The sequence below is a fragment of the Hippopotamus amphibius genome, chromosome 17, assembly GCF_030028045.1.
Source record: "Hippopotamus amphibius kiboko isolate mHipAmp2 chromosome 17, mHipAmp2.hap2, whole genome shotgun sequence".
NCBI lineage: Eukaryota > Metazoa > Chordata > Mammalia > Artiodactyla > Hippopotamidae > Hippopotamus > Hippopotamus amphibius.
The window spans coordinates 4,050,903-4,067,375 of record NC_080202.1 but is presented as its reverse complement, the minus strand read 5'-3'; the positions used below and the strand labels follow the sequence as shown (position 1 = coordinate 4,067,375).

Here is a 16,473-nt window from a genome sequence, read left to right as displayed (position 1 = left end):
ATGCTTCAGTCCTCACCTGCAAACTCAGATTGTTGACTGAAACCGCTGGTGGGGTTGCTTCTCAGGACTGAGGTCAGGTGGTCCCATCACAGGATGCCCAGGCACCCAAAAGGCAGAAGGAAAAATGAAGACGCAGGGGAAGATCTATGTAAATTAAACAGGTACTCAAGTACAAAGTCAAGGAAACAGCAAAATGTGTTATTAAGCTTTTTTAAAAAATGAGCAAAGACTGTTTTGACTTGTGTTTATATGACACCTCTTCCAAAGTAGAACACTGCCATTAAGCATACGAACTGCCTTTACAAGAAATGTCATCACGCAGAACAAGTCTGCATATTTCAAAAAGTTTCCACTGGTCACTGCCCGGGATGGACGCTTCTAGCCTCATCCATCCTCGAGGAGCTGTTATTTCTGAGCGATGCCTCGAGTGGGGGGGACGGGGTCCATAAGTTACACCCACAACACCTCCCATGAATGTTTGTGGTGGATATTCACGTGAGAGTCACACGATAAGTAAAGTAAGGGAAGGCCCAAGGACATATGTGAAGCTTTTAGCTTACCCTGGAAGTCTGCAAATTATGTCCAGTGAGTCAAAGGCCTGTTTTGGTCAATAAAGTTTTACTGGAACATAGTCACACCCGTTCATTTACATATTGTCTAAGGCTGCTTTCTTGCTAAAAAGCAGGGTTGAATACTTGTGATTATACGATCCACAAAACCTATAACATTTATTGTACTATTGGCCCTTTCCAGAAAAAAATCACTGACCCACGGCCTAAGGCATCATTTGTTTTCATTGAACAAGCAGTGAATCTCTTCTGTGACAGGTACAGTTCTAGGGTCCGGAGATACAAGGTTGAAAAAGACCAAGGTTAGCTTCTCGAGGGACCCTGAAGCACGTTCATTTTAGTCTTTTCACACGGACCTCTGCTCACACTGCCCAGTGTTTTTCAAACTTTTTTCTATTGAGATCCACGAATAACAAGTACATTTATACCCAATCTCTCTGCACACGCTGATCTACTTGTGTATGTACGTACCTGGACCAAGTCTGTCCAGATGATATCTGCCTGACTTACTACCTGAGATTCACTCTCCTCTTTTATCCTCTTACAGCCCCTTCCGTTAAAAAATAGTAATTGGTTTTATTATATGCTAATATCTTGGGGCTCACGGTTTGAAAAACTCTTAGTACGCACCAGCTTTTTATTTAATTGATTAATTAATTAATTAATTTATGGCTGGTTGGGTCTTCATTGCTGTGCAGGGCTTTCTCTAGTTCTGTCAAGTGGAAGCTACTCTTTGCTGTGGTGCGCGGGCTTCTCATTGCAGTGGCTTCTCCTGTTGCAGAGCACGGGCTCTAGGTGCTCAGGGATCAGTAAGTTGTGGCACATGGGCTCAATAGTTATGGTGCACGGGCTTAGTTGCTCCGCAGCATGTGGGATCTTCCCGGACCAGGGCCCAAGCCTGTGTCCCCTACAGTGGCAGGAAGATTCTTAACCACTGTGCCACCAGGGAAGTCCCACGCACCAGCTTTTTATGGTTGACACTGATCTTCACTATAAGCCAAAAATTATAAAATAGCAGCTGCTCTCCTTCAGACAAAATTGATTTACTCAATCTATGCAGAGTTTTGGTTTGTTTTAGTTTTGGTTTTTAATATGTTAGTTATATTCTCAATATGTTTTTAAAAAATCAGAATCCCAGGATTCTTCAGAAAAATCAGAGGGCAGGGCAATCATGGGTCTACCTTCTTCCCTGGCAACCGTCAGCTGGAGCTGAGAGGTGGTTTCTCCAATGTCTGCTTCCAACTTGCCACCCTTGGCCACAGGGCAAACGCACCTGAATATCCCAAGAATTTTCATCACAAGCATTAGCTCCCGGTGACCTCCCCCCCATATAAATATAAAACAGATCCAGCGTGTTTTCTTTCCATCATTAAACCCTAGCAGGGCATTCTAGTAGACCCTCTGGCTTTGGGGAAAGCCTTTTTAAAGACAGTGCTGTAATCTCAAGTCCTCCTACATCAAGAAGAAAGAGAAAGGCCTCATTAGAAAGAAAAACAAGTGGCCTTTATTTCTTAAAAAAAAAAAAAACCCACAACATTTGATGAAAGCAACTACAATAATTAAAGTCCACCAGAAAATTAAGAAAAAAACCAGATGCCAGTTTTTGTTTACTCAAAAGCTTTGTTTGTAAAATGAAATCGCTTCATCACTGCAGCCTTTTCTTACCGCCAGAACTTCTCAAAACATCGACTGCAAGCAAACATGGCTTCAGTTAAGAAAGGTGACCAGGGGAGCCGTCAGCTCTGGGAATGTAACTTTCACTGCAGCTTAATCTAGTTCCCTTTTTAAATATCTCAGCTTAATGAGAATCTGCAGAGATTTATGACCGGAACAAACACAACATTTTTGACTTTGTCATTCAAACCATCCCGGCAACTTTGATATTTCCTATTGCAAGGAGAGCCCGAAGCCAAGTAAGAACTCTGAACAAGGGAAAGGAATTTTATTCCCATAATTTGATTGATTACTTCCTATTCTGAACACTTGAGAGAGAAAAAGCAAACTTTTTTTCTGTCTGTAGTTGGATTTCTCCCACTAATCTTTTACAAGCAGGTAACAACCATAACACACAAATTACGCACAAGGATCCACAGGCCAGTCATGCTAGCTGGGTTCCAGACTCGACAGGCAGCCAAATACTGGGGAAAACATCTGAGATCAAAACCGCAAATGTAAAGATGAATTGATCACTGACTTAATTCAATTCAATGCCTTAATTCACCAGTTCCGGGAGGAGAAAAAACAATGCCATCAATTGTTCCATTCTCTGGGATATTTTTTGCCATCGATGTAAATCCTCCAAAACAAAATTGATATAATTCAGAGCATGCAATGGTTTCTCAACTGTAGTCTCCAGAATTTTACCCTGAAAAATGGAAGCTCTGAGAGCTTGTCTTTTGGCTGAACCTTGGGCAAGGCACCCATTTTTTGCACAGGCAGAAGACAATCTCTAAGGCACCCATTTTTTTTCACAGGCAGAAGACAATCTCTAAGATACCTTCTATTCCATCTGCCTTTACAGTTTATGATTCTTAGAACCAAAAACGTTCGGCTCAACAGCCATGTCTTATTTGGCAATGACCCAACCATTGCAGTAAAGAGCCTGGCACTAATAGTGACCAGCTGGCAGGATAATGAGATAAAAATTATTAATCACAATAATAATGAAGATAGAGGGGTGCCTGGGGGTAAAAACTGAGCTATGGCCTGCAGAACAAAATAAAAGCATCAATCAGAAAGTGCAAATATAGAAAACAGTGAGAAAGTGGACTTTGGCAGTGACTCAGCTGTGTTCAGAGGAAGTGACTGGTTGGGGGTTTCCTAAGTTGAAGACACCAGGGAATGGGTACAACTACCAACTCACCCTGCCCCACTTCCAGGAGCAGCCAGCTGCCTTCTGGTTACATCTCTGACAATATTTCAGCAGCCATTCCCCATGCAGCCGTTTAGGAAGGAACTTGCTCATTTGGACCACTAAACAAAGAGGTTTTTACTTTTTTTTAATGGTGATTATTATTTTTTAATGGATGGGTGAAGAATCAACTGAAGGGCCCAGGATTTCTGATATACTCAATAAGATGAGCTTTGTGATCAGATTAGATTATTTCTTTAAAAAAAAAAAAGTATTACACAAAAAGTAGAGGTGGCTTTAGTTATTCCAGATAGGCCCATAGACTCACAAGGATAGTTAAAGACTTAAAAATTCACTTTGTCAACTGTATGTTGATATGTTGCCTAGTTTTAAACTAAAGGTCTACGACCCAGAATCCAGCATGTCCAAGTCTTTCTATCACATGGGACAGCCTTTCAATCCCTACCATCCCTGAGCACTGATGGCCTGACGTCTAGGCAGGAACCACACGGGGGCAATTCCATCTGAGAACATGATAGAATATCCCCCTGGTGAAGCATTGGCATGAGGTGGGTGAACCTGTGTTCAGCACAAGTTCTGCTAGTTACTTGGCTAAATGACCCTGGCCAAGTTACTTCATCAGTTTCTTGAGCTATAAGAGGTAGTAAATAATAGGACCTCCCTAGTGATATCAGTCATATTAATAAAATATCCAGACAACATGTAGCAGGTCACGCAGCATCATCTAGCCTCATCCAGTGTGGGCTCAGCAAATGCAGCTATTATTACCTTACATCTACGATGACAGATAAATCATTCAGACAGAAAATCAATAAGGAAACGCTGGACTTGAACTATACATGAGGTCAGATGGACCTAACAGACGTATACTGAACATTCCGCCCCGCAGCAGCAGGATGCACACAGGACACTCTCCAGGGTAGATCACAAGCTAGGTCACACATCAAGTCTGAACACATTGAAGAAGACTGAGATTCTATCGAGTATCTTTTCTGACAGCAGTGGTATGAAGCTAGAAATCATTAATGAGAAGAAAACTAGAAAATTCACAAATCTGTGGAGGTGGAACAACATCCTACTGAATGACCAATGAGCCAAAGAAGAAATCAAAAGGGAAGTCAAAAAACACCGTGAGACAAATGAAAATGGAAACAGAACACACCAACATTTATGGGATGCAGCAAAAGCAGTTCTGGGGGTGGGGTTTATCATAATAAATGCCTACATGAAGGAAAAAGAAAATCTCAAATAACCTAACTTTACCCCTCAAGGAACCAGAAAAAACCCACAGATAGTATAAGGAAGGAAACAACAAAATTCAGAGTGAAGATAAATGAAATAAAAACTAAAATGAACTGGGGCTTCCTAGGTGGCGCAGTGGTTAGGAATCCGCCTGCCAATGCAGAGGTCACAGGTTCGATCCCAGCTCCAGGAAGATCCCACATGCTGCGGAGCAACTAAGCCCGTGTGCCAAAAAAAAAAAAAAAAAAACTAAAATGAAGGAAAAAGAAAATCTCAAATAACTTAACTTTACCCCTCAAGGAACCAGAAAAAACCCACAGATAGCATAAGGAAGGAAACAACAAAATTCAGAGTGAAGATAAATGAAACAGAAACTAAAGTGACAGATTTCATCTAACGGTCATTGCAGGGTTCAAATATTTTCCTATTTTTAAAAAGTTTCAACATGCATGAAGAAAAGCGTATACCAACTAAGATGGAAAAATGCCAAACAGCGAGCCCAGAATGGCATTAAATTACATAAATTATTTTTATCTACACAAGCATTTAATAGCCCGTCCTTTGCACCACACAGCTTCATAAAACAGATCCAATCAAGGTAAGTGAGCCAGCGATTAAGGGGAAATACTGTTATCTCCTTTGAGTCTCAAGGTGTAGCAGGTGTTGTTTTGTTTAAGTAAAATTGTAACTCTAATTTTGAAAGTTGTGAAAAATATCAAGGGAAATGTTTCAAGGCAGATTTTCATTACTCTATTAAACCAGAGCCTCCGACGTACAACTGTATGTTTCAAAACAGAAGCAGAAAATGCCAACATGCCACCCGGACAGGAACTTTGAGTGTGATAACGCTGGCATCCCAGGCTTAGCAGTCCCAGCAGGAAGAACCACCCAGGATGCCCAGGTCCTGTGCTCTAGTGCTCTGGAGGTTGGATTTTCTCCCTTCTTCCCTCTCCTCCAACCCTGTGATTGCTCCAGGTCTGCTTTGCTCCCGTGGCAGGGCTCGTAAGCCAGGGTCTAAACCAAAGGTTAAAGCACAAGGTCAAGCAAGCGGATAGAATATTTAAGCTGACCGGGAAAATCTTGACTGTGTTGCCATCTTAGCTGAAGGAAGCGTCCCCAGGCACGGCCCCATCTCTTCACCCCATCACCAGCCTCCCCACCCCTGACAACTGCTCCTCCTCTGCTGGGAGCAAAAAAAAGCCAGATGCCCACGTCGGCTTTGCCTCTGACCTCTACTTCAGTTCTTTGTGTTCTCAAAAACCTGTCACTGACATCAGGGTTTTTGCTCTCCAGCACCAGAGGGATTCCGTCAGGGCTGGGTGACTTTTTATACCTTCTTGACTTGACACTTGCCGGCCATAAAGAAGAGAAAGACAGACAAAACTGTCTCTGTCCGTGTTTAAGAGGCAAGAGAGTGGGAGGGGAACCCTGAGCCAATTTTGCTATGAAATAAGCTGAGGGAAAGATCAGCATGTCTGGAGCAACAGGTGCTGGCACGGAGGGGAGCTGGCAGGCCTTGGGGAGGAGAGGAGTAAAGGGCTCGCGTGTTTCAGAAGGACCCCTCACGCCCTCGGCCTTCTTTGTTAATGGTGTTCTTTTTCCTTTGGTTTTAGAATCATTCTAGACAACAAACGTGTAAAAAATGATAATAGGAATAAAATTTAAACCAAGAATTAAAAAAAAGAAGTACAGAAAAGTCTCAGAATGCCCTTCAGCCAGACCGTTTCCCCTACCGCTGTCATCTTCCATAACCCTGGTAAAGGATCAAAACCAAGAAATCAACCTTGGTAATAGGACACCAGGAACTAAGCGCACACATCAGTCACATTTCCTCAGCTCCCCACCAACCTCCTTTTCCTATTCCAGGATCCAGTCAAGGGGACCAGACTGTATCCATTCATTAGCAATGACTCTCTTTTGTCCCATCCCAGAGGTGACAGTCTATCCGTCATATTTTGCTACTCACGACCTCGACATTTGTGAAGAATGCTGGTCGGGTATTTTGTGACGGCCCCACCCATGCGTGTTGGTCGAACGTCTTCTCATGATTAGACGGGGGTCAAGGATTTGGGGGAAGAAAACCCCACAGGTGAAGTCTCCCTCGCTGCATCACACCAGGCAATGCAAGATCTCAACACGACAACAAGGGAACGTCACCCTCAACGTCTGGTTCGGGTGGGGTCCACCAGGTTCCTCCACTGTACCGTTCCTACGTTCCTCTCTCCCCCTGCCCTTTTTTTTTCTTAACGGAAGTATAGTTGATTTACAATGACATGTTAGTTTCAGGTGTACTGCAAAGGGATTCAGATATCACACGTATCTATTTTTTTCAGATTCTTTTCCCTCATAGGTTATTACAAAATAATTGAGTAGAGTTCCCTGTGCTCTACAGCAGGTCTCCGCGGGTTGTCTATCTTATCCACAGCAGTGTGTACCTGCCCACACCCGCCCCAGGCCCTGGACCGCAGTCACAGGAGGCCAGCTCCTGCTGGAACTCTGAAAGCACCTTCCTGTGAACCTGTCCCACAGTTTAGCGGATCTTCCCAAAGCGTATCTCAGGTGCGTTAAGGGGTAAACAGGCTTCAGGGTGCTCCTGTTAAGAACCCTGGGACCCTCCTCTGGAGCCTGTATAGCACGGGGACAGAAACAAGACTGCATTACTGATGTTGAAAGAAAATCATCTGGAAGTATTTTCCTGTGAAGCTGGCTTTCAGAAACAGAGGCAAAACACACTAACAAAACTAATCTGAGGCATATGGCCTTCCTCTCGGGCATGCACATTTCCAATATAAATCTCCTAATCACTTCTCTCTTGCTTTTCAGGTTTATTGTCAAGCCAGGTCTTTTTTATTTCTCTCCAAAGGATAACCTCCCTGCCTGAAAGAGCCGGCTCAGGCAGAGAGAGGCTGTAAGTGCTCCCCAACACAATTTTCCCTTTTTTTTTTTTTTCAAAAAAGTGAGACCAAATATGCTCTGACCCTGATGAGGTTTTCAAAGTCCAGCCCTCTGGGTCCCTAGCTGACTCTCCCTCCCACTAGGTGGCACTCCGTGTCACACTCAACGTGGGCTGCTCCCAGGTCCGCCAAGAGGAATTTTTTTTCCTAACCCTTGCAAGAATATCACAAGCCTAACGGCAAGTACTAAACTTCCTTCTCACTAAACATGTCCCCTTTTCTTTCTCACATTTGCTGCCGTCTGACAGCGTCTGAAAGTGAGCACGTCTGAAATTCTGGAATCCAGCGTTCTGGGAGCACAGAATACGCGCAAATGTCAGAGGCCCGACGGTCATGACCGTGAGTGAGAGAAAGAACCAGGAGCTGCATCGCTGAAGGCAAGCGGCTGGGAAGACGGTCCAGTTCTCTGAACTTGGCATTTCCTCTGCTTCTACATCCTGCTTTCACATAAGCTTATTTCTTCACTGAATCAATATTCCCCTCTCCCCAAAGATTTTTAAACTGTTATCAAATTAGCCAAGATTTTAAAGTACTTGGAAACATTTTTAAGACATTCTTAAAAATGCAAAGGCTAGGGAGCTAAAATATCACTTAGGTGCAATTTCCTCTGATTACGCATTAAAGGTATAGGTTTTCATAAGAAACCTCATTTCCACGATTAAGATTCATCACTCAAGCAGAAACGAACTTTCTAAAAGCTTCCAGTCTAATATCACTGGGAAGCACACGGAGAAAGGATGCTCTTTATCAGCCCAGTTCCTGTTCCTTGGAGGAGGAAGATGTGCCCCCAAGGAAAAGCGCTACGTCTATCGAGTTCCGGACCCAGCCCAGCAACGTGACTGATGGAAGTCTCGATGTGCAATTGCCCAAACGCACCCCGCAGAGATAGGAGGCCTCCGTTGTTTATACCAAGTTGGTCTGTTTGCCCTGTGACGCTCTCCTCCTATGATGTGAGCATCTGGTCTGTGTAAGGTCTGCCCCTGTTGTTATTAATTGCACAGGCTTATTTTGTTCTCATGGCCCCTCCAGAATACAGATTTGGCATGTACTCTTCCCCGGGCAAATCAACAGACATTTCTATGAGACAAATATTTTGGCCAGAGCGTTTTTGGTTTTTGTTTTCTTTAAGAGGAAGGCAGGAGATTACAATATTTCAGAGGATTTTCGCTCCTGTTTGGCTATGCATTTCACATACACTACATCAGCACATGATAAATCTCATCGCTATAAGGGAATAATCACTCACACAAGGTATTCCAGTTCCAGGCTGTACCAAACGTGATTTTGCCATTGTTGTTGTTATTAATGCCTGGACTCAACAGTCCTAGACCTTGTTCTACCTGGATGCCTGATACTGCTCAGAAGTTCCCCAATCACTAAATAACATTCCTGTTATCAATTCTATCACTTTCCCCACCCATGGGTGCCTCCTCTTAAATATGTGTGTGTATAGGTTCATGCACGAACCACACACACACACACACACACACACACACACACACACACAGAGAAATGAGACAGCTGGACTCGTCTTGCTTGGCCAGTCTACTGCGGAGACAAACCCGGGGCAAGCAAAACGGCAGCCCGTGGCTTCCCGAAAGGGCTGTTTGCAACCTCTCGCTCGATGGAGAGTGTCCAGTCACTGAGGGGTCCTGGGAGCGAATGCGTGAAAGAAATTACGCCTCCCCCCCATCGACATGCACCCTAGACGCAGGGCCCAAAGCAGCTTCTCCTCACTTTCCCCCACCTCTCATCCCTTCCAAGGTCCTTCCCTTCCCTCTGAGGACTCAGTGCCCCTTTGGACATCAGTCCACAGAAACTTGCATGGGTGGCCAGACTCCCTTGGCTCGAATTTCATTTCCAACCCTTCATGCAGAAGGGCTGGTGGCTCAGGAGGGTGGGAAAGTGTGCACGGAGGTACTCTGCAGCTGCTCCCAGCTGCTCCGGGATGCCGATCGCCCCAGATACGAACCCAGAGTGCCTCTGCTCAGCCGGCCTCTCCCCTGGACGTGATAAACAAGGCAGCGATCGGGAAGGGCCAGAAACCTTCACATTCGGGTGAAGCCAGGGAAAAGAACCAACTCCTAAACTCCAACCTGAGTAAACTTCGATCTTCCTGGATACTACAGAGTACGGTAAGTTTAGTGACATTCGTCTCTGTGGAACTCATCCGGTCTCACTAAGGAAAATGAATCAAAGTATAGGAAAGAGACATGCTAGCATGAGCGATTAGATGACGAACACTCACTACCTTGTCCCCAATTAAAAGATGAAGTGTTACAGAATCCAAACATATATATATGTATACACACACACACACACACACACGGTTACATAGTATAAGTCAGCACGCACATATCTTTAAACACTGTATAAATAGGTGTCTTTCGTCCTAGGAGAAAAAGAACCACATCTTCCAGCTGGTGCAGATACACAAGCAGAGTTGGGGAGTGGGCTTCTTATTGAATTCCAAGTTCATCTGCTCTTGAACTACAGCAGAGGCATTCGGTCTTAACTTCCAGAAATGATCTCAAAATTTTGACGCTAATGAGACAATTCGCCACTTTTCTTGAGGAAGGAACCCACCGCACATCGGATGGACACGGAGACGGCTCGTGGTGAAAGACTGCTTTCCCGTGACACGTAAGCCACAGACATTTGTTGTCCTGATATCATGTCGGCTAAATTAAGTAACGTGGAATGTTTTTTAAACCCCACGAGGGTGGAGTTTCCCATCCAGAAAACTCCACGGAAGCGTCCTAAATTATCATCAACAAATTTCCTGGCATATTAAAACTTTCCTTTATTTCATTTATTGTAGAGTAACATTAGGACATTTGAAATCAATAAGAATAATTTCCTTTTTCGAAATTTTAAATAAATGCGTTTTCTTGGCCTTTACTACACATTTGTCCAAACGAAAAAGCCACTGATTAAACTATTCTTGGGATGTAGTTTATAAAGTACTTTTAATTTTTTTTTCCCAGAGAGAGAAATTTATTGACACATCCTAGCAACAGGCGTTTTTAACTCTCAAATTCAATTTCCGAGGGATTCTCTTCCAACTTCCCAAGAGCAAGAGACCTGTCTCGTCGTGACGGTAGGGGGCGCTGCGGCAACAAACTATATGGCAAATCGAGAGAATTTCACTGGGCGAAAAACAAGGCTAGACATTTATGATTCTCCCATGTCAATAAGCATCTACAAAATATCGTACAGATTTTCTTCTCTTCCATAATTCACTTTAAGGTTCAAATACTAGGGTTTTCTTTCTGTTCCTTTGTGTGTGTGTGTGTGTGTGTGTGTGGAAATAAGTGTGTGTTGGAAACCCTATATTACAGTTTTCGGGTTGACTCAAGAAAGTCTAACCGAATCCCTTTACCTAAATACTGGCTAAATACAAGCAGCTAAAACACGCCTAATAGTTTTCTGTGATTTTTTTTTTTGTCATAGCTGTCTTCAGTCTTTTTCACAAACATCAAACTCCAAGTTCAGAGCCAAGATGAAAGAGAACTGTGGCAACGTCTCATTAAATAATCGCATAATCCAGGCCCCATAGACATTTTTAATAAGAGTTTTCTACGTAATTGAGTTAAACTTAAATTTATGCATCCAATAAAAGACCATTGCAAATGGTAAAACAAAGACATCGCTCCAACACTTAGAAAATTAAATTCACCAAACCATGAAGTCTACTGTGTAGTTATTTTTGTAACCACTATAAATTGCTTTATAAAACTCCTCTACCCAAGTAAACAGTCCAAGGAGATATTTACTTTACAGCATGCATCCAGTTTCCAAACGAGAGAGCAGCCTAAAAGTTTATGACTTTTTCTTCTTTTTTTTTTTCCCTTTCCTTTTTTTAAATGCTCATGTTTCTAGTTACCTTGAAACCTTCCTTCTCTTACAGGAGCTCAGAAAGGTCAACGGAAAACAAGATCCAGCTCTGTGAATATACTGTGCCCCCAAATATTCATTTCTGGAATGGGAAGAAACAATCTTACTTTGTGGAAATGAAGTCTACGTGGCAAAACGAAAATAAAGGGTTTTAGTACTAAATATTTCACCATATTTAACAGCACCTCAGAGTCCAACATTGTCTTAGATGCTTTGGGTAGTCAGCTTGAAATGTGTTCACTTACAGCCCAGTAACAGGCCGCATTCAATGCGAACTGCTATAGATAAGAGTTTTAGGGGTCTTTAATCACTTCTTTCTTGTGTCCTTGATGGAAAAAACAGAGCTGCCTTTGTGCTAAGAAGAAGGACCTGTTGTTTCCAGATTCAACAGGTCATTTTTATAAGAACTTCCCAGAGGATACAACATAAATGACAGAAACACAAGGGGATTTTTTTAAGTGGCTGATGATTTTAAATGATATATATTCTATAGTACGGGAGCGTTGTTTGTTTTTCTTTCCAACAAATGGAAAGTTACTGTTTTAAACATGTTTAATGTTCGAGTCCGGCTTTTAGGACCAAACGTTTTCTCATGAGTTGGGTTACTGTAAATTTGCTTCCTGTGCTTGACCCTCAAGTAAATAAACTTGTCAAATCACGTCCATTTCTCTTCTCGGGATGAATGGTTAATTGAGTGGGCTTCTGAAATATATTTAAATGGTGTTGTAACTTTTGTAATATCATTTCAGTTAAAATAACAAGGGGACTGCAAATTTAATGAACAAGATAAAAACTTTATAAAATGGAAAATTCTGGCCTATTTTTCCATATGCTCAGAGGAAAGAAAAACAAGGCCAATATTTTATGGCTAACAAAATCCAGGTGACGCTAAGATTTATTAGACTTTGGCTTATTCTATTATTAAAGGTGGTCTGAATTTGAGAAGACTGGCAAGTTTAAGATTAAGATCTAAATCAGACTTGTTTCCTACACTGTATTAGGAGGGTTTTTCACAACCACGATCCCCATTCTTCCCCACTTTTCTTCCTTTAAAAAAATGTTGGCTACCTCATTTATAAAGGGGATTGTTTGGAGAAAAGTTTCTGTCAGTCCAGAGATAAAATGTACTCTTGCCTACAAATACAGAAAGCATTTTATACCAAGTCATTCCTCGCCCCACACAAAAGTTATTGACAATGAAGCCTTCTTTAAAACACGCTCTCACATATCTTTCCCCAAAACCTAGAGTCTAGTTGTTGACACTTCAACTAAGTGTCTGTATTACTTACCACCCAGGACAATAAGCTGACAACGAGTTAAGGTAAATAAATAAACAGGCGATGGTACCGACCTTCCCGTTAACCACCGGGAACTGCCCAGAAGGTAAAGAAGAAATAAAAACAGGCTTCTTTGGAAAAGGGATCCACTGGGTTACACAGCCAGTAATTGGTGAACAGGTTTCTAACTTGGGAGGAACTTTCTTTCTTTCCTTTTCTTTCTTTTCTTTCCTTTTTTCCCTTCCTTTCTTCCTTCCTTCCTTCCTTCCTTCCTTCCTTCCTTCCTTCCTTCCTTCCTCCCTCCCTCCCTTCCTTCCTCTCTTTCTTTCTTTTTTAGCTACGTACAGGGATACCTTCACGGAGCAGGAGAAAATGAGATTGGCCCTTTAGGGAAAAGGGAATCCCAAGAACTAAAGAAAAAATCTCCAAGGCCAAAATCTCCCTCCCACCTCCTCCCGCAACATCCACTTCCCAGGAAGCAGGCAGAGTGGGGAAGGAGACCCCTCATCTTAAGGACAACGACCGATGACCGTCTGCAGGAAACCGGGGAGGGCGATGAACTGGGGGCCACCGCGGGCTCCTCGAGCCCCCACGCCGCGCCCCGGCCGCCCCCGCCCGGCCCCGCGCCAGCTCACCGGTACCAGGCGAGGCCCTTGTGGTAGCTGCGGTCGAAGAAGTGGGGCTCGGCGCCCACGGCGCGCACGTCGGGGTGCACGCGCAGGAACTCGAGCAGCGCCCGCGTGCCGCCCTTCTTCACGCCAATGATGATGGCCTGCGGCAGCTGCTTGCTGCCTTCGTCCAGCAGCAGGGCCAGGGTCCCCGGCGGGGTCTCGGCCACGCTGCTCCCGGCCCCGGAGCCGCCGGGACTCCCCGCCAGGCCGGGCGGCTCGTCTTCCCAGGCTGCCTCCTCGCCGTCGGCGCGCGGCGCGGGCGGCCGGCGCCTGGGCCACGGCTGCGCTTGCAGGAGGCGCTTCCTCCGCGCGCCCGCGGGCCACGCCGCCAGCTCCCCGGGGCCTCCCGCCGCGACGCCGCGACCCGGGGCCCCCGCCCGCTCGCCGCCGCCCGGCCGCCCCACGACGGGGCCGGACAGGGTCTGGCAGCGCTCGGCCAGGCAGTAGAAGACGTACAGGGACGTGAGCAAGGAGCACAACATCAGCAGGAACTTCCGGAAGATGCTGCGGGGCAGCGGCTCGGCCGGGGTGGGGTGGGCGCCGGCCGGGCCCGGAGGGGCCATCCTAGCCGGAGGCGACGTCGGGCAGCGCGCGGGCCATGCTAGGCCGGGACTCCGCCAGGTGCCGGGGCATCCTTCGGGGGGGCTGCGCGCTGGACGGAGGCCACAGCGCCCTGCGCCTCTGCGGCCGTGTGAGCTGCCCGGGCGGCGGCAGCCGGGGCGCCTCGGGGAGACGGAGCCCCCGGAGTCCCACGCGGGATCCCAGCCTCCGCTCGAGGGGGCGGGAAGGGGGACGCGGTGCCGTGCTTAAGAAACCATCGTCTTAGACTCGCCCAGGTCCTGAGCCCGGGGCCGCGCGCGGCGCCCCAGGTCCCCGAGAGTCGCCGGAATGGGGGTAGCGGTGGCGGTGGCGGTGGCGTGCGTCTCGGCCCCGGGCCGGAGCGGCCTCTCGGCGCGGGTCCCAGCTCAGCGATCGTGCATCCCTCGCTCGGTCCCGGTGAGGGCACGCGCGGCTCCGGGCCCGCGGAGCTCCGTGCGCTCCAGACCGTGGCGGGGACGATGCCTCCCAGCCGGCGCTTCCGCGGTCCCCGGCCCGCCTGGGCGCGCGCTGTCGGCCCTGGGGCGAGGTCCCCCGAGCGCCTCCGCCCGAGCGGGAGCCAGAGGGCCCGCGCCGAGCCGTCCGCCCCTCTTGGTGCGCGCCCGGCCTCTCCCGCGGCGCTCGGGCCCCACCTGGGAGCGGCGTGGCGGAGCCGGGCTGCGCGGGACCTGTCAGCCGCCGCGGCCACTGCGCTCGCTGCCTCCCCGCCGCCTCCCGGGCCGTCGCCGCCGCCGCACGTGGGGCTCCGAGGGCAGCAAACTTGGCGGTGACGTCAGCGGCCAGGCCCGGACCGGCCCCCGGACGAGCGCAGCGGGGCGGGCGGGGTGCGCTGGGGAAAAGGTGGCGCGGACCCCGAGGCGGCCGCCCAGTGACATCAGAGAGGGCGGGGGCGGCCGGGGCGACGCCCCTCCCCACTGCGCCCACCCCCTCCCTCCCACCCCCCGGCCGGCGGCCTCGCCCCCGGGGAGCCGAGCGGGGTCGGCAGCGGCTCCCGGGACGTCTCACTGACGGCCGGGGCGGCCGGATCCCCGGGGGCCTGACTTCCACCCAGCGAGCCGCTCGCGCGATCAGGGGCTCCCACCCTCTCCGCCGCCGCTCAGCCCTTCGCAGCCCTGACCCCTCCGAGTGCCCTGTGCTCTGGTTCCCTCCCTCCAGCGTCGCTCCATCCTTCCCCCGCCCCCGCCACCCCCGCGAACCTTTGGAAGTTTCGTTGGCGCGGGATCCCGGGACCGCGCCGCGCGCCACGCCCCCGTTCGTCCTGGGCGCGGGCAAGTCCTGCGCTGCAGCTTCGCCTTCCACCTCCTCTGCTGTCCCCGCAGCAGTTTTTGATGTGCTTCCCCCCCCCCCCCAATTTGATTGTTTTCCTTTGTTTTAGTTCAAGATGGTCAAAGTTCCCCAGGACCTGGAGAGGCGCAACCTCTTAGGAAATGAGCCAATAAATGAATCGAGGGGAGACATTAAAGTTTAAAAAATTATATCAGCTCCGATTCCAAAATCCATATGCCCAGTTTTTGAGCAGGGAATTTTTTTAGTGTTGTTTGTACGAGTGTGTGTGTGCGTGCGCGCGCGCGCGCGCACACACACGCCTGGATGGAGTTAAATGTCCTTTCCGAAGCGGCGGTTTCTTCTTTCTCTTGCCTCCCCTGACCCTAGATCCTCTCCCTGCGCTCCTCGGAGAGCAGGTCAGGAAGGGATACAAATCGCCTTGCTGTTTACTGGAGGGAGGTGGCCCGTGGAGCCTGCAGGAGGTGGTTTTTAATTCCAGTCCGATTTGTTCCTGATTTCTTGGCTTCCTGGTCTCGGCAGGACGCCCCGCAATGTGGGCGGTAGCCAGGCCGCCTCACGCCCACTCCTGCAAGCTGTGCGGGCGGCTTTGGGGCGCCCGGTGGGAGCTGACCAGAGCGGGCAGCGGCCGCAGGAAACTCGCAGGGGATTCCTGCTGCCTGCGCTCTCTCTGACGTGGACCTGAAGTCCTTTTTAACCTTCCGAGGGGGATCTGGTGCTTCTCAGTCGGTTCCCCGGGTGGAATCGCTGTATTTGTGCCAGCTGGATAAATACTCAGGACTGGACGTGGTTTTCTGTTTACGAAGTGCCGATCCCAACCTATTCTATAAACCAGTGAAGAGCTTGTTAGGTGCCACTGACATAAAGCAATTGGCTTTTACAAGGATAAACAGGAAGTCCGGCCAAGCTTTAATGCCTCTTAGTGTCCTAAAATTGGACATTGATGATCTAGTTGAGGTTTAATACTATCTTGAGCTTTAATATATTTTAGTTTGTCTCTAGGTATTTCAGTCTGACTTGCAGAAGTAAGACAAAAAAAAAAAAAAAAGAGAGACAATTTTAAAGTTATTCTGAAAGCATTTGCCATCCCATAAATGTTTACAAACACGC

General features: G+C 47.6%; 1 protein-coding gene across 1 annotated transcript in view; it reads right to left on the bottom strand.

Moving 5' to 3' along the window:
• The window catches only part of HS3ST3A1 (heparan sulfate-glucosamine 3-sulfotransferase 3A1), an 82,506-nt gene extending 68,461 nt beyond the window's left edge, over positions 1-14,045 (bottom strand). The window contains exon 1 of the mRNA XM_057715736.1: positions 13,447-14,045. Within this exon, the coding sequence (XP_057571719.1) occupies positions 13,447-14,045 (599 nt within the window). The remainder of the gene's footprint in view (positions 1-13,446) is intronic.
• Positions 14,046-16,473: the final 2,428 nt, after the last annotated feature.